The 22,935-nt window shown below is 40.9% G+C and overlaps 1 protein-coding gene across 3 annotated transcripts in view; it reads right to left on the minus strand.

Moving 5' to 3' along the window:
* The window catches only part of SCYL2 (SCY1 like pseudokinase 2), a 64,028-nt gene that overhangs the window by 28,972 nt on the left and 12,121 nt on the right, over positions 1–22,935 (minus strand). For all 3 annotated transcript variants that reach the window (XM_059726318.1, XM_006273958.4, XM_059726317.1), the window contains exons 3-5: positions 10,104–10,261; positions 2,250–2,394; positions 222–371 (exon numbers count right to left, since the gene is read on the minus strand). In XM_059726318.1, the coding sequence (XP_059582301.1) occupies positions 222–371; positions 2,250–2,394; positions 10,104–10,261 (453 nt within the window). The remainder of the gene's footprint in view (positions 1–221; positions 372–2,249; positions 2,395–10,103; positions 10,262–22,935) is intronic.

The raw sequence follows: 22,935 nt of genomic DNA on the forward strand, positions 1-22,935 counted from the left end.
AGGATGAAACCAAACTCATTTTCAAAGTACAAGGCATTCCCCGTCCCTCCCCCATCAGCTTACTCCAAGGGACTACTAGAATCTACAGTCTCTGACTCCATAAAAGAGAATCATGAGCCCACAACATGAAGGAGCTAGTGCCATCTGTAGTTCATTCAGCCTGTTTCAGGCAAAAATCTGCATTTAAAATAAACAGCAGACAACAACAGGAGTCCCAGTACCTCTTGTTCAGAAGGATTTGTTGACTGAATACAAAAATCAAATCCCATGATTTTCCATGCTCCACTTTTATTCAAAATTATATTTTCAGAAGTGATATTTCCATGCACCATTTTCACACTGCTGTGCAGAAAGGACAAACCTTCAGAAACCTGTAAATAAAGATAGGTAGTAGTACTGGAATGCAATACAACCATACAGCCGAACTAATAAAAGGTATCACCAACAAAAATCCCTGCCTCTAGCATTAATATAAATAAATTAATTAATTAAAATCAGGGGCTTTTTGCCACATGTTCTTTCAAATGCTTGCAAAATATGTATGACACTAGGACATCAGTCTCTTACTTCCTGTGGTCAAACATAAATTGGCAAATTAGCTAAAACCATTCAATCTAAATCCACTAAAAAGATAAATTTTCAGCAATGTTAGTCGAATTATAAGTGCATCTCAAGTAAATGATAGGCAGCTGGTGAACTAATTGATGAAGTTACTAATGTTGATCACAGGATTTGGGAAAGCGGAAGGAAGAACTTATCCAGGATGAGCAGAACATTCATCAGGTAAATAAACTGAATAGAAACGGGTAGCCATTCGTTCTTTCTGAAGAAATGAAGGAAAGAAAAGCATGCAGAAGAGCTTATGTGCCTGTGTAGCTTTAGCAAGAGGAAAGGTGCAAGTAGAAAAGCCTGCACATTACTAGGGTCTTTAGTTGGTTTATTTATTTATTTTTTACATGTTAGATGACAACAGAATGAGGCAGGCAGTAGTGGATCACTTTAAAAGAAAAAAGAAAAATGAACGGCAGATGGCAGGGAGAAGGAGCAATTGCATAATTACTCAGTTGCAAGAAGGGAAAGGCAGGAAGACAGGACCAGAGTGCTCAGACACAGAAGGCTTTCCAAGCACACAGGAAAGCAAAGCAGTGGCAACAGAAAGAAGGTAAAAACCTGCATATGTATGGTTGTGGGGAAGGGAGAGGATGGGAACAAGCAGGGCAGAGACAGAATTTGTGTGTGTGAAGACAGAACACTGGCTAGATCAAGGTGGGAGGGGAATGACAGAGGAAATGAATACAACATATATTTAAATGTGTCACATGTTTAAATACTGTTGAAAAAGGTAAAGAAACCAAAAAGCTACACCCCTAAAAGTGGGAATTGTCACCAATCTTCTAAAAAAAGGGAAAAGAAGACAAGAAAGATAAATATATTAATCCATTTTCACTTTTTCAGGGAAGGATGAGCAGAGATAGTAGCAATTTAAAGCATTCCATCTGGCAGTCATCACTTCTGTTTACAACGGGACTTTGAAGCATTGTGGTCTCTCTCCTTATAACTATTTCATGTACAATATGCTCTTCAGAAGCTAGTACTTTCCACACAGCTTAATATCCACAACTGATATTGGTTCTGGTAGTTTAATCTGGCCATTTCCTAACCTTTTCAAAAAACACTGTAAAGTTTGTTCAAAATTAATTTTCTATGATTCTCAACAGCAGTCTGCAAATTAGTTGATCAAACATTATGACCCACACAATTTTCTAATTTTAAAAACGTAGCCTGGTTTTGAAATCTTTTAAACTACCATTTGTTCAAAATTACAAAGCTATAAAAATTATAAACTCTTAATTAAAAAATTAATTAAAGCATATGCGATGGTCAGATACTTTTATTATAAATAATCCTTTAAGCAAATTAAATATTAACAGGTGTGCATTGGAACAACTACATTTTAATCAAAGGAATTGAGCCCACTTAGACTTTAATTTACCGATCCTTAACTCTCTCACAAATAACTTGTGCTTTTAAAGAAGTAATTCCTAACAAACATCGATAACAAATTCAGACAAATTATAAAATCCCAATCCTTTAAAAAGTTACATATGTGCTTATAGTAACCCAGGATGATTCATGCATGTAGAGTTAAGTTTGTGTACAACTGCTAGCTAGATTAAGGCCTATCTAAAACAGTAACTGGCAGTAATGAACACAAGAGAGGCAAAAAATTGTAAAGATAATTGATGTACCTGAAGCAAGCCATATTTCATTTCCACATCATAAAGTTTATATTCCTTAATGTCAGGTGGTAAAGGAGAAGGTAGGTTGTCCCAGCAGCCAAGAACATTAGCTAAACTTGCAAAGACTGGTTCTGTACAAAATGCCAGGCAATCTCTAAAACAGGAAAGAGGAAATCAACATTTCTAGTACATGTACTTAATAAAGTTTCTGGTCTCAATTTAGAACTACTGTAAAAAAATAGGTACACAATCATAATACATATTAGCATAGCATTCTGTATTATATAAAACGTAGCATGTCAGGTTTTGAACATCTAAAAATTAGAGGTGCACCGATACATCAGTCCGATATTCGATTGTCACCAATACAAAGAAAATGGACTATATTGGAAATCTGCATGATATGGCCAATAATTTGGCAGATAAATGCCCGTGTGTGACACAGTCACAGCGCAGCACGCAGGTGGCAAGGAGCACAGCCTGGAAGTGTGGAGAGCTGCATGCAGCTGGTAAGTCTGTTGTGGCGAAAGGGGAGGGGGAGGAAGGGGCATAGCCCCTTGTGGTGAAAGGGGAGGGGGAGGAAGGGGCATAGCACCAACCCCACTCCCTCCCTCACCATGGGGGACATTGATCTGCCCTCCCCACGCCCCTTTCCTTCCCCCTCCCCTTTTACCACAACAGACTTACCAAATGCACGCAGCTGTATTGGAAATCATATCGGTATTGGCCGATATGCCTCCTTAAAAATCGGTATCAGCCCCCAAAAATCTCTATCAGCCAACCCCTACTAAAAATAATTTAATTGTGATGAAAGGATAAGTTGGAAGCCCCCAAGAAATCAAGATAGAAAATAAAGCACCTTACTGTGACTAATTCTAATGTTTGTGTAGTAAAGGTGTGCAAAGTGCTTCACACAGAATAATATACTCTCCCCTTCCTGATCCAGCAATAGTGTACGGGGACAAAAGACTATTCATGCAAGAGTTGCAGGATTAGGCCATCTGGCTAGATTCTGAATGAAGCAGTATTTATGTAACTTGTTAAGACATCAACCAGAACACAGTAACATTCATCTGCCATACCAAGGGGAACACGCATGGCATATAATGGGGTAAACTGTCCTGTAAGGTGCTTACAGATATGGGAGAGAAAAACCCAAAAAACAGCACTTTACTTTCAGCTCAGTGCACCCCCTGCACTGTGTGCAATATATACCCAGAAGGAGAATTGCATCAGTTTGACCCGGCTCCCAAGAATCTGTATAGCTCATGCACTTCAGCGGGGCTTTTTGGCACCTTTATCTAAAAATTGATTCAATAAGGTATTAAATACAAGTGCCAAAAAGCCCCACTGAAGTACGTGAGTTATACAGATGCTGGACAAGCTGCGTCAAACTGACACAATTCCTCTTCTGGTAAAGCACTGTTTTTTGGCTTTTGTTTTGTTTTGTTGGGGGGTAGGGGGGGTCCACATCTGTCAGCAGGCATAATGACCAACTATCAGGAGTTGGAGTACTGATAGGGGATCAAAAGAGAATCAAATCAAACCATAGTGACAAATTATCCCATGGGTAAATTAACCAGAGTTTACCATATGGTATAGTTAGTTTCTATCTATACCATATTACATTTGCATACCACACTCATCTGTGTTGCTCTCCAGCCAAAAGACTGGAATGCATGTGTGCTCCAGCTCCCAGGCTATTTTTCTACCAGTAAGAATTTTGGATAAATTCTTACAAGTAAAAATGAGCACCTGTATGCAGCTACTTATTGCTCATATGCATGATGCATTTTACAGTAAATTTCCTAGAACCTACATCAGAGAGGAAAGCAAAGGTAAATAACTACAAATCAAAATTCAGGATAGCAGGGAGTATGTGTTGACCAAAATGTTACACCTGTTGAATATTCTGTGTCGTGGCGTCATACAGATGTCACACTTAAGACGTGATTAACTGTTTAATCATGTCTTAAGTAGTGATCTGGCCATACATTTAATTAATGGCAAGAGAAAACAAGGAATAAGTTACAAAGTTATTAAAATGTAATAACAAATGTACACAAAATGTAATAACTTTGTGCCTGGTTTCTATCACATATTTATGTGGGCCAGTGCCCATCCTCTGGAGCATGTGGGAGCCTTTCAAGACTCCCATGTGATCCAGAGGCTGGGAGTGCCTGAGCTGATCAGGATTCCCCAGTGCCACAGAGTACCATGCACTCCTACAGTTGGGAGCCCTGGTCAGTTAATCAGGGCTCCCAGCTGGGGGAACACAGGGAGACAAGCTTGCTACTTACCAGTGCACCACCAATATGGAGCGATGGGATCCAATGCAGGATCCCACGATCTTGCTTTCTTGCATGTTGCATATGTGGCATTGCAGGAAGTATGACTGTTGGGGTCTTGCATCATATCACAGAATCATAGAGATGAAGGACTGAAAGGGACCTCCAGAAGTCATCCAGTCCAACCCTTAACCTGAAGCAGGATCATTCCTACCCAAACCGTCCTATACAATCCATAGTCTAAACTAGTGGTCTCCAACCTTTTTGGGTAGATCAGTTTTTTAATTAAAAAGCAACCCCAAGATCTACTTGCACCTGCCCACCCCACAAGTCAGTTTGTGGGGAGGGAAGAGGGAGCAGATTGAGGCGGAGAAAGAAACAATTATTTAGGGGCATGCCCCCCAACAGGTAAATCTGTGGGGGAAGGGGTGGGGAAGGCAGATTGAGGCCCCAGTGGTGAGGGAAGGAGTGGGCCACAGGCAGGAGGTGGGGAGGGCTGGGGCAGCACCAGGCTCTTCCTTGCTTAATTCTTGTCAGGCTGAGGAAGCATCTGCAGTTGGTGTGTGCTTCCTCAACGGCAGATGCTTCCTCAGCCTGACAAAAGTTTTTTAAACCTGAAAGCTTGCTAAGATAAAATCTTCCAACTATTGAGTTGGTCTAATAAAAGATATCAGATTTACCCAAAGAAACTTGTCTGCCTACAACACTGCTACAACCTACACCACCACAACTTCCCTAAGCAGTCTATTTCCTTGTGTCATTATTCTAACAGTGAAGGAGTTTTTTCCTGATATCCAATCAAAATGTACTTTGCTGCAACTTCAAGCCACTGGTCCATGTCCTACTCTATGCAGCAAGAGAAAAAAGGTGCTTTCCCTCCGCTTTATGGCAGTCCATCAAGTATTTAAAGACTGCTATCATGTCCCCTCTGCAAGCTGTACATACATGCCTAGCTCCTTCAGCCTCTCCTCACATACCTTGATTTCCAAGCCCTTGATCATCTTTGTTGCCCACCTCTGGACCCTCTCTAACTTCTCCACATCCTTTTTAAAATGTGGAGTCCAGAACCACACACAGTACTCCAGGTAAAGTCTAAGCAGTATAGGAGGCACTATTAACTCTCATGTCTTGCACCTAATGCTTACAGAAGCATTGACTGCATCCCAAAACCACATTCATCTTTTGTATGGTTGCATCACACTGCAGACTCATAGTGAGTCTGTGGTCTACCAAGACTCCCAAATCCTTTTCCACTGTCCTGCCATTCAGCCAGATGTCACCCATTTTATATTTGTGTTTTTGACTATTCCCCTCAAGGTGTAGCACCTTGCATTTGTCCTCATTGAACTTCATCCTGTTAGCTCTAGCCCAGCTTTCCAATCTGTCAAGATCCTTCTGAACCACACTCAGATCCTCCAGCACGTTCGCAATCCTTCCCACTTTCATGTAGTCTGCAAACTTGCTTAGGAAGCTTTCTGTGCCAGGACCCAAGTCATTAATAAACATGCTGAACAGCACTAGGCCCAAGGGAATTCCACACAAAACCACCTACCAGTCTGATATGGACCTGTCATGAATTACTCTTTGCTTTTTGCTATTGAGCTAATTCTCTATCCAATTTACAGTAGTTTGTCCAGCTCATGTTTCTCCAACTTTTTTATGAGAAGGTTGTGTGGGACCTTATTAAAAGCTCAGATACACTATATCCACAGCAGTCCCATCATCCACCCAAGTAGTTACTCTGTCAAAGAATGAAATCAAGTTTGTTTAACATGACCTGTTTTTCATAAATCCATGTTGGCTGTTTGTGATCAGCCTTTCCTCCTCCAGATGCTTGCAAATGGTTTTCCTTAGAATATGTTCCAGTAACTTCCCAGGTACTGAGGTGAGGCTAACTGGTCTGTAGTGCCCCAGGGCCTCTTTTTTGTCTTCAAAAGGGGCACTATGTTGGCTCTTTTCTAGTCCTCTGGTACCTCAACCATCTCCCCTGACTTCATGAAGATCCTTGCCAAGGGCTCCAAGATCTCCTTTGCCAGTTCCTTCAGACCCTGGTATAAAGTTCATCAGGTTCTGCTGACTTGAATTCATTCAGTCATCAAAAGCTGAGCATCTCTCATTAATCTCCTCCCTCAGCTTCCCGCCTTCCTTAGCCAGGTAATCCTTATTGATGTCTGGCTGCAGCTTTTTTTGTTGTTGTGAAGACTGAGGCAAGGTAGCTGTTGAGTATCTCTGCCTTTGCATTTTCTGTTAGGAGTTCCCCCTGGCTTGTTCACACAGGACCCACAGGTTCCTTGGTCCTTTTCTGGACAACATACTTATCAAACCTCTTCTTGATGTCCTTAACCTCCCTCACCAGGTGCAGGTTGTTCCTTATCTTTGCCTTCCTGATTTCGTCCCTCCAGATTCTACCTATTTCCTTAATGTCCTGCAGATTCTTCTATTGCCTGCATGTTTTCCTTTACATTTGAGGGATTTTAGAAGCTCCTTGGGAGGCCATATTGGTCTCTTGCCATTCTTCTTTTAATTTCCATTGTGTGGGGACAGTTTCTTGGGCTTCCAAAACTGTGCCCTTTAGAAGCTTCCAGCCCTCCTTGGTGCCTTTATCCTTCAGTCCGTCTTCTCATGGGATAATACCTAATAACTCCTCAAGTCAGATGAAATCTGCCTTTTTGAAATCTAGCATCGTAACATTACTGACCTCATGCTTTCCCCGTCTCAGGACCTGGAATTTTGTTATATTGCGATTCCCTCCTCCCAAGTCATCCATCACCTTCACACCCTGCACCAGTTCTTCCCTGTTGGTCAGGACAAGATCCAAGATGGATGATCTCCTAGTTGTATCCTCCACCTTCTGGAACAGAAAGTTGTCCCTCACACAAGTTAGGAACCAGTCTAACATTTTGTTTGGCTGCATTATTCTTCCAGCAGGTGTCTGCAAAACTGAAGTCTCCCATCAACACCACTGTACGGCTTTCAGATAGATTTACCATTTCCTTGAAGAATGCCTCATCCACGTCCTCTTCCTGATTTGGTGGCCTATAATAAAATTCCCACCATTATATCAGTGCTGCATCTTTCACCTTCATCCAATGTATTCTGCTTTGCTGTCTTCTTCCTCCTGAACCAAATCCCATTGTGCCTTTACTTTAACTTCTCTCAGGCATAGGTCTATGAAGCACACATGAATTTCTTATTGTAGAAGCAGGCATTACTTAGGTGCTCGAAACATTCAAAGTAACATCAGAGAGTTGCAACCACAGCATAATCATGCCTACCTTATCTGCTTTCTTCATTCCTTGAGATACTCTCACTTCCTCTTTTTGTGGTTTCCTTTCTCTCATATAGTGTTGTAACACTCCTGTCCATTTAACGTGTTGTGATGTTACCTCTCTGACAACAATAAAAATGATTCTTCTGTTCCCTTTTCTCATCTCCCTTACTAAACAGATCCTAATGACTGTTCCTTTCTCCTCCACATAGCACTAATGGATTTTTGCTCTACACGCTGCTGCTCAAGCTTGGTTCTGCCTGTGCTAAACTATTTGTAGGATCCACATTGTTACAATTCAGCTGCATGATGTAAAGGATACACAAGTCTTTGCAACTTAAATATGAAATGCTCTGAAATCTACAGGAAAACGCCTTAAGTAGTTCACATGCCCGCTGTAAGAATGAACCTGAAAATTCCATGCAAGAACATAACAGCAATATGAACAAGGAAAACTGAAACTTAAAGACAACAGTAAGAATATTTTACTGGAGTACAAAAGTCTTAGGCAAGAAAGAAAAGTGAAGTCTAAATTTTCATTAGATCTGTAGAGGTACACGGTTCTCAGAGTATGAGATTGTTCTTTGAAATAAAATAAGAATACAAGAGTAAAACCAGTAAGGCATACAAGCTTTTAGCTTCTCACTCAAAGAATAAGCCACAACTTTGGTTCTATCTACCACTGCCTCCAGAATCTTAAAACTACAACTGGCAAATGTCAGTAAACCCAATTGAAGGTGCTCAACTTCAGTTTTATTCAGGCTTCCAGTCTAACAGATATATGGGCCGCCCATACCCTTTTTTTGGAACTACAAACTTTCTCTTTTCAGAAACTCAACTTTGTACTATCCAATACTAATACCAGAACAGAGGATGACAGTCATTCCTTGTTTTATACCTACATTAATTTTAGCCTGGAGTCTAGAATTCTTGCTATATTTCAGGCAAGGATAATAGACAATGACTGGGAAGGATGAAAAAGCCTAGCATTATTTATGAATGTTAAAAAAGCAAAAGCCAAAAATGAATAAAAAGGCATAATAATTAATGGATAATTTTGGCAGTTACCAGTTTCAGCCTTCATTCCAGTGACTTTAGGACCTAGAAAAATCAAGGTTTTGTTTTAATGAATATCCTAATAATTAAAATCACCCACATACTGTATGTTCTTCAACTGCTCTTCAAACAGTATCATGATAAAATTGTATTTTGGGCAGTGTTCCAAGAAGAGCATGATAAAAAACAGGTGCCAAAAAAAAAAATCCACATGCTTTGCAAAAGATAGCAACGAACAGATCATCCATTGATATTTGAGTGCTTTGGAACCCTAAGACAGAACTCATGTTCACTATTTCTTAAGAGTGGACACTGACAACAGAAATGGACCCAGAACATGGCCTACCTTTCATTTTCTCTCAAGGCAAAATCCATATTGAAAAGTTATCTACTTGCTTGGTAACTGGAGTTAAAGATAACTTGTGCACACACATTTCACTTATGGTACACAAGTGCCCATACACTTCAGATGAGAGTTGTGTGGCCAGCATTTTTCACTGCAGCTGTGCCAGCACTCCAAATGTCCCAATGCCCAGTACCAGGAAAGTAATAGTGGAGTAAGCCAATCACTTCCTTCTCCATCTCAGAATCCAAAGGATACAGACTCAAACAGGAATATGAACATGAAACAACGTAGTGTGAAGAATTCCATTTACCATACAGATAAGTTAGTTACTTTCTCCTTTGAGTAACTGTCCATAAATTTTTCCTTCATAACAAAAACTTATGTTGTCTGATCTCCAGACAGAAAGTCCAAGTCAAGATAGATTCACCCTTTATCCTCTCGGCTATAGCTACAAATAGTCTTGTTATACTTTACCAGACTTCCATAAGCAGAATGCTGAAACCTTCCTAACATTTCAAGTATGAAGTTTAATTTCTTCTTTTGAAAAGCATGGATTTAGGAAAAATACAGGTTGACAAATCTGCTGGTTCAGGTGAAAATTTCCTACAGTTTTACAAAAAGAAAAGTGTGCTCTCACTGGGAAACTTTAAAATAAGTCTGCTATTAGAGGCTAGATTTCACCCATTCTTCACACCAGTGTAACTGTGATTAAAAATACCATGCTCATGGAAGATTCAATAAGCACATTGCCATAAGTTTCAAATGTGAGGCAGATAAAGTTAAAACTCTCAGGGGGAGTGAAGCTATTATTCCATCAGCATTAACTGTGTGCTTCAAATACCCCAGAGCTTTGGGTTTATCAAACAAATATTTAAGTGCAAACTTATAATTTCATTAACATTTACCTGGATTCTTCTAATGGATGTTGGACAGTAAGTAGTCGAGGGTGTCGAAGCCTTGTTAACTGTTGGACTCCTCGTTTTAAAGAATCAATAATCTGATCCTTTTCAAATTTCTGATACTTGTCTATTAACTTTTTATCAAAGACAAATACAGCAACTTCCTAAAAATAAGGAACAAAATTCTGTTATTATTAGCAATTAATGCTAATAAAACATTTAAACAAAATATGGTTCAGCAAAGCAAGACGTAATTCATTATACATTAACTAGCAAATTGCCGGTCAAGAATGACGGGGCGGGGGGGGGGGAAGGCAGCAGAAGGCAGGGATGGAGCTCTGTGCCCTCCAGTGCAGCTGAGACTGGCCCTGTTCCGGCCCCTCCAAGGTAGTGCAGAGCTGGAGCCAGCACCAGGCAATGACCCTAGGCACAGCGGAAGAAGTGGCTGCACTGGCTGTGCCAATCCATCCTTGGCCCTCTGCCTCCAAGGAGCAGGGCGGGGGGCAGGCTGATCCCCCGCTCCAGCCCCTCAGTCCCCGCAGTCATAGCAGTACTCCACCATGTGCGTCTCTCTCTGCAGAGCACTCCAATTGGTTGTTTCAGTAAGCATTGTGATTGGCTGCCAAGACAACCAATCAGAGTGTGAATAAAGTGTTATGGCTAGATGGACAGACAAACTAACTAAGGCTTTTATTATATTAGAATAGCCACATGCTTATGGTACTTTGGTAGCATGAACATTTTACATTTTTTTCACCAGAATAATTTAGAAAATGGGAAAAAGTTTTTTCACTGAACACTACTTTCCACAGTGCTTTATCTTATTAATTTAAAAAATATATATTTATTTATTTATTTTTACAAATTACTCTTCAGAGGAGAAAATGTTACTTTAAGTTATTTTAATTTTATTCAAAATCTCTCAAATTTATTTCAGAGAACCATCTGATGGGGTATGCCATATTAACAAAAAGCATTTTAAATCTGAAAATACTCTTAGCAAAAATTATTTAAGGGGAAATAAGGAAGTACACACAATCTCTGGAATGTTACCAGTTATACTGCATGCAGTGGGCATTTGGTATGTCCAGACAGACATTCTCTTAGGAGGAATTTACCTGGAAGCAATATAAACCTAGCTGTTCCCAGGTTATTTTGCCCCCGAAGGCCCCAACCAAATGAGTGCGGACAGTTGGTTCCCTGGGGACACGCAGCAGCGGTGCAGCTTGTGCTGCAGCTACTTATCCCTAGGGAACGCCTGTGCCACGTGTGCTTTGGCATGTGGCAAGTTACCCCAGAGGTGGTAACCTTACTTGAGGCTCTGGGGGCCCTCCAGGCATGGGCGACTGGTGCCATCTAAGTCAGGAGAGGCATGTGCCCTCCCATGACCCGTCAGTGACCAGAGGGACCAATTGTGCTGATCAGGGGGGTGGTGGGGGTGGTTCCACCCCCCACTCCGTGGCCAATCGCACTGACCAGGGGTAGGGGGGGAGGTCCACAGCTGCTTTCACTCACCTGAAAGCAGCTGTGGCCTTCTTGGAAGTGACCACAGCCACTTCTGGGAGCTCCGCGGCCACTTCATCCAGCACTTCATTCTGGCTGGCACTCACAGGGGGGCACCAGCACTCCTGCCTACCCCCTTGCCCGTCACCTAAGTGGGGAGTGTGGCCTGACAGGGAGTGCACCCCTTACACATCGCCACTGCTCCCAGGGCTGCAGCAGTGGTGATCCTGCCGGGCAGAGCCTGGTTTGCAGCTGCAACAACAGCTCTGGCCAGCCTGGCTCCACTTTTCAGCAGTGTGGACTGCCCATGTGTGCGCTGTTTCATTTTTTTTCTTCAGTGGTTTTTTGACTCCTAGATAAAAACCTGCAGAAAAAGAAATGGAGCAGCGCACACATGCGCAGTGCACTTGTGCAGTGCAGAGAACACCTGACGGTGCAGTATATGGCACTGCAGACAGTTTGCAGCGCCACATATCGCACGGCCACACTGGTCTGGATGTGACCAAAGTGACCATTTTTACTTTGGGAGAAAAAGACTGAATGAGTGTACACTTGTGGTTTTTTCCTGGGAAGGCAGTGATTCTCCCAGGAGAAACTGAATATCTATATGAGGCCCTCTACTGTTGTGACGTACTCCAAAATGAAGAAAGAGATAAATTTACTTGAGCTTTCAAGTCCTATCTCCCCTCATCAGTGTCAAATACATAAAGCACTTTTACTGAATTTTGTCTACTCCTTTCATTGATGCAGATATATCTATATAACACCATAGAAATAAGACGAGTCTTTGTATTTGTTAAAAATATTGGTTTGTATTAAAAAATAATCCATCTCAGCTCAAGAACAAGGCAGACAAATAACACTTAGCATAACTATGAGCACAAGTGCTATTTTCAATCATAGGTATATTTAGCAAGACAGCTTGATACATATAGTACGTTAACAGCAATTGGAACAATATATATGAACTAAAATATAATTTGTAATACATAAAAATGAATTATAAAGAACCCTTTTAATGAAATTAACTTTACGACTCAAAACTGGTTCATTCTCTAATTAAATACTGTCATAAGGACTTGAATGATGCACAGACATGCTGCAAACAGGAGAACTTCAATATAAAGGGCTGCAGTGGGTATATCTTAGCTGATCTGAGTTTCTGAGACTATAGCTCAAGCAGTATTTCCTTTAATTAAAATAGGGAATACCAACAGAAATGGTAATACAGTACTATGGAAACAAAAATGGAAATAATTAAGAGATCCAAAAAAGGTGAGACCCCAACTGAAATGGGTAGAGCTTTGGATATCCCCTGAATGACTATTGTGACCATCCTGAAAGATAAGGCAAGAATTCAGGAATATGTTATGGGCTCAGGTCCTACGCAATCAACTGTGACAACTAAGCAGCATGTTGGACTTATTGCTCAGGTTGAGAAACTGTTAATCATTTGGCTGGAGGACCAAAATAAAATGCTGTGCTCCTGTGAGTTTAGGCATAATTCATGAAAAGGCTAGGAGTCTTTACGATGATGTAAAGTATCAACAGTGGGAGAGTTCTAATGCTGAGCCTTTTAATGAAGGTAGAGGGTGGTTCATGAGTTTTAAAGCCAGGGCCAATTTTCATAACATCAAGGTCTCAAGTGAAACTGCCAGTGCTGATGAAGAGGCAGCTTGTGCTTTTTCTGAAACATTGGCTGAAATCATTGAAGAGGGTGGGTATTGTGCTCAGCAAGTTTTTGATGTTGACAAAACTGGAAACTTTTGGAAAAAAATGCTGTCAAGAACCTACATAGTCAAAGAGGAGAAATCCATGCCAGGGTACAAAGCTGCTGAAGATAGGCATGTTCTTTTGCTTGGTGCCAATGCTGCAGGTGACTTTAAACTTAAACCTTTACTTGTGTATCGTTAGGAAAACCCCAAAGCTTTCAGGGGATATTCCAAGGCATTTCTCCAAGCAATATGGAAATCCAATCCTAAGGCGTGGGTCAATAAGAACATTTTTTGAGGACTGGTTTAATCATAATTTTGTGCCAAGTGTCAGGGATTATTGCAGCAAAAACAATCTTGCATTTAAAGCATTGTTAATCCTCGACAATGCTCCTAGTCATCCAACCATCCTTGATGACATGCATCCTGACATCGAAGTGGTGTTTCTGCCACTGATGGTGGTTCAACACCACCTCATTGTTGCAACCCATGGACCAAGGGGTAATTGCATCCTTCAAGGCCTACTATCTTACATACACATTTGCCCAGGCCATCAGGGCAATTGAGAAGGAAGGTGGACCAACTCTGAAAGAATTCTGGAAGGGCTTCAACATTTACCATTCAGTTAAGAATATTGGTGAACCATGGAGTGAAGTCAAACAATCAAATTTGAATGGTGTTTGGAGAAAATTGTGTCCTAAGTTTGTGTCCGCCTTCCAAGGCTTTACAGACACTGTTGAAGGGGTGACCACAAATACTGTTGAAATGAGCAAGGGAACTCAACTTAGACGTTGTACTAAGACGTTCATGAGTTGCTGGCATCACATTCTGAAGAATTAACCAATGAGGACCTCACTGAATTGGAACTTCAAGAAGTGGCAGAGGAAGAAGATGCACCCACTGTCGAAGACTCCTCCTCGTAAAGTTTTGACAAGTGTTGGCTGAGGCATTTCAACATTTGGAAGCTGACATGACCCCAACATTGAACACAGTCCATCAGTGAACAGGGGCATATCCAACGTGTACAGCCGCTACAGAGAATTTTACAAGCAAAAGAAGAGAACATCTGTCCAAACTTCCTTGGACGCTTTCTTTAAGAAAGCAGACAAGACTCCAGAAAAACCTACAGCTAAGACTCCTGAAAAGACTCCAGCCAAGAACCCTTCAAGAAGTCCAACCAAGACCCCTTCAAAAAGTCCAGCAGTCACCTCAAAGAAGTCCTTCCAAATCAGTATGACTGCTATTTACAATATAAATACATAAATAAAATAAATAAATGCAGCTACATTACTTGTCTAAAATTGGTTGAGTACTGTACATAATTTTGGGTTATTTTTGGTGCAAATAGGATATGGGCCCTTGGTTCAGGAACCAATCCCCCATTTATAACATTGTTTCCTGGGGGTGGTGAATCGGTTCTGAGTTGCACTGTTTTGACTTAAGACAGTTTTCAGGAACCAATTGTGTTTTAAGTCCAAGGATTGCCGGTAAATTCTTCCTAAGAAGAACTTAGAAAAAGCAATGTTTAAGCACCCTTGTTAAATTTTCAGTGGTTGTGAGAGAGCTATGAAACAAAAACAGTTGATCTTTCCAACCAATACTACAAGAGAGATGGAAGGGAGGAAGTGATGAAGTGGTATAAGTAACTTCTGAGGGGTTTAGATACTTAAATGATGAGCTTGGAATAAAACTAGGTTAGACTGACAGATGAGAAGCTATTACAAATGGATAATCAGGTTGGGTTTTTGGAACGCCGTAAAAAAGAAAATAATGAAGAAACTGAAAATGCTGGAAGATAACCATTTTTTAATCAAACAACCTTATAAGAATAGACAAATCAAAGGAATTCAGTGTCAGATAAAACTGACAGTCTGGCTTGTTTCTGTAAGAAAGGTAAAAAAGCAGCCTACATGCTACTAAAACAACTCTAATAAAATATTTGACAACTATATATTGGATGGGGATTAAATGCAAATATGTAAAAATTGTCAAATATTTTATTAAGGTCATTACAAGTGAAATCTCCCAGTAACAGGTGCACAATAGCTTTTTTTAAAAACTCGTTAAAATAGCCCATGTAAACAAACAAACCCACAAATTAAAAAATATTTATGAGGTTTTTTGGCTGTGGTGATAAGTGCTCCCTAAAATCCAACTGTTATGCCAAGGAATTCTTCTGGAAGATTTTGTTGAGATTTAACAAGCACTTGTCTTGAAAACTATTCAAGATGTTAATGGCTGAGGACTTCGTTTTAATAAACTGCAAATATCAGTGTTTATATCTGATTTTGTATGTACATTGTTATCACTGATATTTTTGAAAATATAATTTGTCTGCCCTTTTTTAGCACAAGATATAAATTCTTAAAGGTTGATAAATCATCTAGATCACAACCTAAACACTTCCACATTATCTCAATTCCATACTGCCTTCAACAACATTTGAGCATCCATGCTTTTAAGTAGTAAAAACCAGAAAGAATTATCTGTGATACCTGGGGCATTCTAAGACTGGTCTAAGTTATTATCAGTGCTTACTTCATGGTTTTTTTTTGTTGCAGATGGTTCACATCTCTAAAACCAGTAAGCAAGTTTATATTCCTCAAGCGGGACGTAGTGGAATTTAGCAGGCAAAGTTCTTTGGGTAAATGTGATATCTGTTATTAGACCAACTAGATAGCTGGAAAAAGTTCTTTGTATAGTGGAATTAGAAAATAGTGAGAAAGGGTCTGGTACAGCAGCTGTTCCATAAGTGAATTAAAAGGCTAGGACTCTTCAGTTTAAAAAAAAAAGAAGGTTAAGGGAGGAGTATAATAGAAATCTTAAAATCATGATGAGTATGAATGGTCATAAACTACTACAAGACCGTTTCAGGCTGGACATAAGGAAGAATTTCTTTACTGTCCAAGCCCCCAAGGTCTGGAACAGCCTGCCACCGGAGGTGGTTCAAGCGCCTACACTGAACACCTTCAAAAGCAAACTGGATGCTTATCTTGCTGGGATCCTATGACCCCAGCTGACTTCCTGCCCTTTGGGCAGGGGGCTGGACTCGATGATCTTCCGAGGTCCCTTCCAGCCCTAATGTCTATGAAATCTATGAAAATGAATAAAGTGAGCAGGAAACTGTTATTCATCAAATCCAAGAATGCAAGAACTAGGGGGTACCCAGTGTAATTAACAGGAGAAAGGTTTAAAGCATAGAGGAAGTGAAGTACTTTTTTACAAAGCACATACTTAACTTGAGCAATGTGTAGACACAGAAGGTTATACAGGCAGACAGTATGACCTAGTTTAAAGTGAAGCTTAACCAGGGAATCAAACATCATTTCAAGGGTGCCATGTGGTATTAGCACTGTTACACGTACAAACACCTACGCATGATTCACAAGATAAATCCAGGGATTTCAAATAGAAATCCATAATGTCAAAAACATTCTTGACATGTTATGGTCTTTCTGAGTCCTTTGCAGCAGAAAAATTGCTTTATTACTTCTTCATAGTAAAAAGAGTGAAAGCAAAGGTCCGGCATTTTCTGAGGCGTGTCTTAAGTCTAAAAATGTTGAGACCCACTGGATTAAACAAGTTCATGTAGGACATAATGATAATTATTAAACAGAAGCATCAGAGATGTATGTTCTGACATCCCTCAGTAAATGACAATTGATGCCAGAGAGGGTATGATCATAGGTAGATTATACAAGACATAACCTGTACATATGCTCTCCCTCTAAAACATCTAATACTTGTCACTGTTGGAGGCAGGATACCAGGCTAGATAGACCACTGGTCTGACCCAGTATGGTACTCTGCATGTTTATGTTCTAAATAAGTGTTTTAGATTTGCAACAGTTGTTACCACAATGGATTTTATGGATGAAAATGCAAATTTAATCTAATTGTAGAGACATATAAATCAAAAGAAAAGTTTAAACTGTCTGGTGATTTGCTTTCAGAGTTTCTAATGCAACACTTCTGATACTGAAAGTGGTTAACTGCTACATTAACTGCATATTGCACATCACTTTGCTTATGTGGGAAGAACAGTAATGTGCTAAATTTGATATTAATTTAAAATGAAGCACTTTACTTGATTCACTGGGCCACTGGGGTAATACTCAGGATACAAAAATCAAAATAGTACAGCTATTCTAATAGAAAAAGAACTGCTAGGCAAAAACATTTTGCTAAGTATAGGCCCCTAGAACACACTTTTCTCCTTGCATGGATTTATTACTTTAAACCCATAGGTGATCTGAATGTAGCAGAACAATTTTAGGATTTTATGCCATATGCAGCAAAAAAACCCTGGTTCAAATTCTGATGCTGTAATTGAAAGTTAGCTTGCTTTTCTCTTTCTTTTTCCTTCTGTAGATTATGACTGACAAGCCTCTCAAAAACTTTTACAAAGGCTACACTGAGGAAACTGGTATTTCTGTCTCATTTAGACTCATTTTGAGAAAGCATATTCAAGTAAGAAACAAATCTAAGTTTTCTATTTTTCTTTTCATATTATTAGTTTTGTTACATTCCAAAAAGAAAGAATAAGCTGTATTGCTTCTGCCCTTTCAAGAAGACCCTTAGCTTAGTGTAAAAAAGAAACAATGTGTTTATTCTATACCAGAGGTGCTCAACTTGCAGCCTGCGAAGCCATGACATTTGGACCTCAGGTCTTCCCAGAGGTCCAGAAATTTGGTGGCAGTGGAGCAATGACAATTAGTACTGCCACCAATCCCCCATTACCAAATTTTCAAAACCTATGGTCAGATGACATGGCCCCATGTAGCTGGATCAGGCCCACAGACCAATGCTGTGCAGTCGAGCTGACCTGCACTACTCATCTGACCCACTGCCTAGATCTGCAGGGGTGGGTAGACTGCAGCTGTGGGCTGGAGTCAAGGCTGCACCGGGCTATTCTCAGTGGGAGCCACAGAGGGGGCTGCAGCCACCTCAGATTTCACCACAGCCCCACTCCCAGCACCGTCATGCACCCAGCACAGCATGGGTGTGTCACAACCAAATTAAGTAGTGTCTATGTCATAAACAAATAAAACCATTTAAAATAGGGGGTTTTTTATATTAGGTTAACTAAGGGTTAACAATAACGATAATAACTGCGTTTTTTTTGCTGCGCATGTCAAAAAGAAATTTATAACTGCGACACTAACAGAGATAAAACTTAGCCTTCTGTGCTATACATAAATCATTATAACTGGTCAAAAAAACCAAAAAATAACCCTGTGATAACACCCTAGCGAAGACCGCTAGATAATTGGCGATTCTAATTAAATTTATGACGTGGCGAAAAGCAATTGGCTATTACACAAATAAAACCCGTCTTCACTTCCATAAAAAACGAAAAACCTCCGCACACACACCTAAAAAACCTCTAAACATATGCGTGAAAATAACTGACAAATTAATCACTTGTCAGTCTCCCCCGTCTCGACCTAATCAGACGTAAATCAACGACCTACCGGCCCGACTTTTTTCTCCATTTATCTGCCCGACCTATAACCTACAAACCTTAAGCTATAACTAACCAAATATCTCTGACCTCCGCTATTCACCACCTTGACAGCATAAATAAATAATCTTGCTTTACAACCGATAAGCGTCCGCCTAATTAATTCCACTCCAAGCGTCACAAATACCCGCCTAATGGCCTTCTAAGGCCCCAGACCCTTAACTGCCCGGGTGGGAGTCAGGGAGAGCTGCTGGCCGGCTGCCCTGGGTCCCGACATGGCGTCACGAACAGGATTCAGGGGAAATGTGATGGAGTGGGAATTAATTAAGAACTGCCCCTGGTGTAGTGGGGGGCGCCACGTAGATAACGCGGATGAATTATGGGCCCACATCGCTTATCACCAAGCGAGCGGAGCGGAGACAGGGTGCATCAGCGGCTACTTCTCGCTGAAAGGAGAGGAGGGAGTCGGAAGGGAGTGGACAAGCTCTGAGTGGGACAAAGGAAAGATGATTAACGTAGTGTCACTCCTACTGCGTGAAAATGCAAACTTAAAAAACCAGTTAGCTACAGTCAGCAAAGCTGCTGCGGAGATGGCAGCATGCCAAAACCCTCCGTTGCCACCAAAAAATGGCACCGAAAAAAATATGAGCTGCCCGGAGGACCTGAAAAAGAAGGGCGGAGCCACAAAAGAACAGGTGGAACTCCACCCAACAAGCCCGCCCCCTGAGATGACGTCGCTCCCAACGGCCCCACCTCCGTACCACAGGGAGGGGGCAACGAGCGAGAATCTGATCCTCCCATCAGACACAATAACAACTACAGCTGCCGCTCACCCTATAACAATAACCAAGCAAATAACCAACCCAGAGGGTGCAACCACCACCACCACCCTTGACGTCATCGAAGCATATATGGAGATTTATGGAGAAAAGGACATCATCACCCTTCTCCTTCTCCTCAACCTGCTCGTTACTCAGCCAGCAGAAAATCTTTTAAGTCAACTTCCACGGCTACAAGCTCTTATAAAATCAACAACTGCAAACTCAGCCGTCGCCCTAAGCTATCTTACTACATATCCAGTCAAACATCAAAGGCCAAGACATTCCCAATTCAACTCATGAAAGAAATCAAGACTGCCACCCCAGAGGACACCGAAAAAAAGAGCCATGTTTGGGTTCCTCCTAAACCACTTCACGCTTACCAAACAATGACTACACGTCCTAGGAGATGCGGTACAACGACAACTGACACATATACTAGGCTACCAATCTCGACCGATCCCGCCAACTGGTCCGGGCCCCGGAGGCACCCACGCCTAACAGCGCACTCCAAATAACACCACAGCCTGCCCCAACAAACAACTACTCAAAGGAGACATCTATAAACTATTCCAACCACTATGACATTATGCTCATAGATATACAAAAGACAATTTTATTGTTTTTTAGTTTTCTTTGTTTGTTTGTCTGTTCGTTTGTTTTATCCCCTTACAGGCCCAGCGGTGACGAAGAGGCAATTTCTGACTGCCCGATCGTGAGAATCACCAAACACCAACCTACAACACACCCGGGTCAACGCCACAATGGCCGCCTGCTCATATGTCGCAAACAGGGTCATCGCTCTATTCCTGCTGTTACCAACAGGTTCCTCGGCAAATGGAGCTGACTTCAAAACCTCCAACTCGATCATAAACCTTCTGTCATTTTAGGCCAAAAACATAACTAATGACTCATTTTATAGTTTTTCTTTTTCCTATTAATAATCTTATACATACTTGTTCTATTTTGTTTTAAAGCCTATTCAAAACTTTACATAATAAAGCCAAGTCATAATGTTTTAAATAAAAAGCTCTAAATTATTAAAAAAACTCAACATTAATAGTCTGAAGGTTTGGGGGATATCACAAAAAGATCGGATATAAACAAAAACATTAATTAAAAAAAAATAAAAAAAGAGATGAGGGAGATGATGATGGAAGGGGGCAAATAGTCAAGGTTCTAAAAAAACCTATACATTAAAAAAAAAAAAAAAATGATTTGGGAAGAGAGGTGACAATAAAAGAAATGAAGAAAGGCCATTATGACGACACAAAAAATTAGTGTTTTCAAAACTACGATTTAACTCAAATGTAATAAGCCACAATTATAAAAACCCTCCGTATAGGGGGCATTAATCTAATACTGCACTCTCAGTTACCTTAAAAAATCAAATTAAAAAAAATTATATAAAATCAAAAATTACAGTTTACTGCGTTAATTCAAGTGTCGGCGTCTTTAATTATCTTATATTTACCATAAATCATAACCATTATTATATTTATATATTTTGGTTATTAAATTTTACAATATCTCAAAACAAAATTAACCACGCTTTTTGCTTTTGTATACACCCGCTTACCAAACACTAACAATAATAAACAAAATAGTCTATACATAAATATGATGTGACTTGCTGTGCCAAGGACAAGGGGACATGTCACAACCAAATTAAGTAGTGCCCATGTCACAAACAAATAAAACCATTCAAAAGTTTTTTTCTACACTAGGTTAACTAAGGGTTAACAATAATGATAATAACCGCGGTTTTTTTGCTGCGCATGTCAAAAAGAAATTTATAACTGCGACACTAACAGAGATAAAACTTAGCCTTCTGTGCTATACATAAATCATTATAACTGGTCAAAAAAAACAAAAAATAACCCTATAATAACACCCTAGCGAAAACCGCTAGATAATTGGTGATTCTAATTAAATTTATGACGTGGCGAAAAGCAATTGGCTATTACACAAATAAAACCCGTCTTCACTTCCATAAAAAACGAAAAACCTCCGCGCGCACACCTAAAAAACCTCTAAACTTATGCGTAAAAATAACTGACAAATTAATCACTTGTCAGTCTCCCCCGTCTCGACCTAATCAGACATAAATCAACGACCTACCGGCCCGACTTTTTTCTCCATTTATCTGCCTGACCTATAACCTACAAACCTTAAGCTATAACTAACCAAATATCTCCGACCTCCGCTATTCACCACCTTGACGACATAAATAAATAATCTTGCTTTACAACCGATAAGCGTCCGCCTAATTAATTCCACTCCAAGCGTCACAAATACCCGCCTAACGGCCTTCTAAGGCCCCGGACCCTTAACTGCCCGGATAAAAGTCAGGGAGAGCTGCTGGCCAGCTGCCCTAGATCCTGACAGGGTGGAGGCGGAGTGTTGAACTGCCATGCGCCTGGCACAGCCCCAGTGGTGAAATCTGGGGTGGCTGTATCCCCCTACGTAGTCCCTGCCCTGAGCTCATTCCCCACCGAGAAGAGCCTGGCGCAGCCCCATCCTGCAGCTGCAGCCTGCCTGCCCTCCCCCACACAGATCCAGGGGCACCCCTCCCATGCCCTGCCAGGCTGCAAGCAGAGGCAGGACCCCCTTCCTCCCCCCTGCCTGGGCAGTGCCTGCCCCGTCCCCCTAGCTCACTGAGGGTTGTGTTGCTATGCCCCCCGCCATGCCTCTTCCCTCCTCCCTCCCCTTCCACCACAACAAACTTACCAGCTGCACAATAGCTCTACTCCTCACTGCCCAAGTGTTGCACTGCGGCTGCAAGCATGCATTTATCGGCTAAATTGATCGGCCACATTGGGCCAATTTCTGATACAGCCAATTTCCTTTATATCAGTACCAATCCAATATCGGACCAATATAGCGGTGCAACTCTAAATGGAACCCAAAATTCCCTCGAGTCTCACTATTCCTTTGATGTCAGCAAGTAGCTGTTTGCAAAGAATCCCAACCTCCTCTAGGGATGATCCACATAATAGGATAAAACTTGCTAGTACTGCTAGCTATTACTCTTCCGGACCACTACCATATGATAACGAGCCTTATCATGGTGTAGCACATCAAAGGGTCCTTTTTTTAAGCTTGATTTTTAAAAGCCTAGGAAACCACATATACACACTCCCACTCTTGTTAAAAGAATATAAGCAAAGAGAGGTAAAAGAACATAAGGGTAAAGTCAATGGTTTAGTTAGAGAACACCAGAATTAAACTTGCCTGTGTAACCTAATTTAGCCTTCTTTAGCCCACGTATTATGATACCATGTTTGATTTCAGGATCCCATGCTATTTTTCCACAAGATGCCTGCCTTATTTAGGGCACA

This window comes from Alligator mississippiensis, chromosome 4 (assembly GCF_030867095.1).
Source record: "Alligator mississippiensis isolate rAllMis1 chromosome 4, rAllMis1, whole genome shotgun sequence".
Taxonomy (NCBI): Eukaryota; Metazoa; Chordata; order Crocodylia; family Alligatoridae; genus Alligator; species Alligator mississippiensis.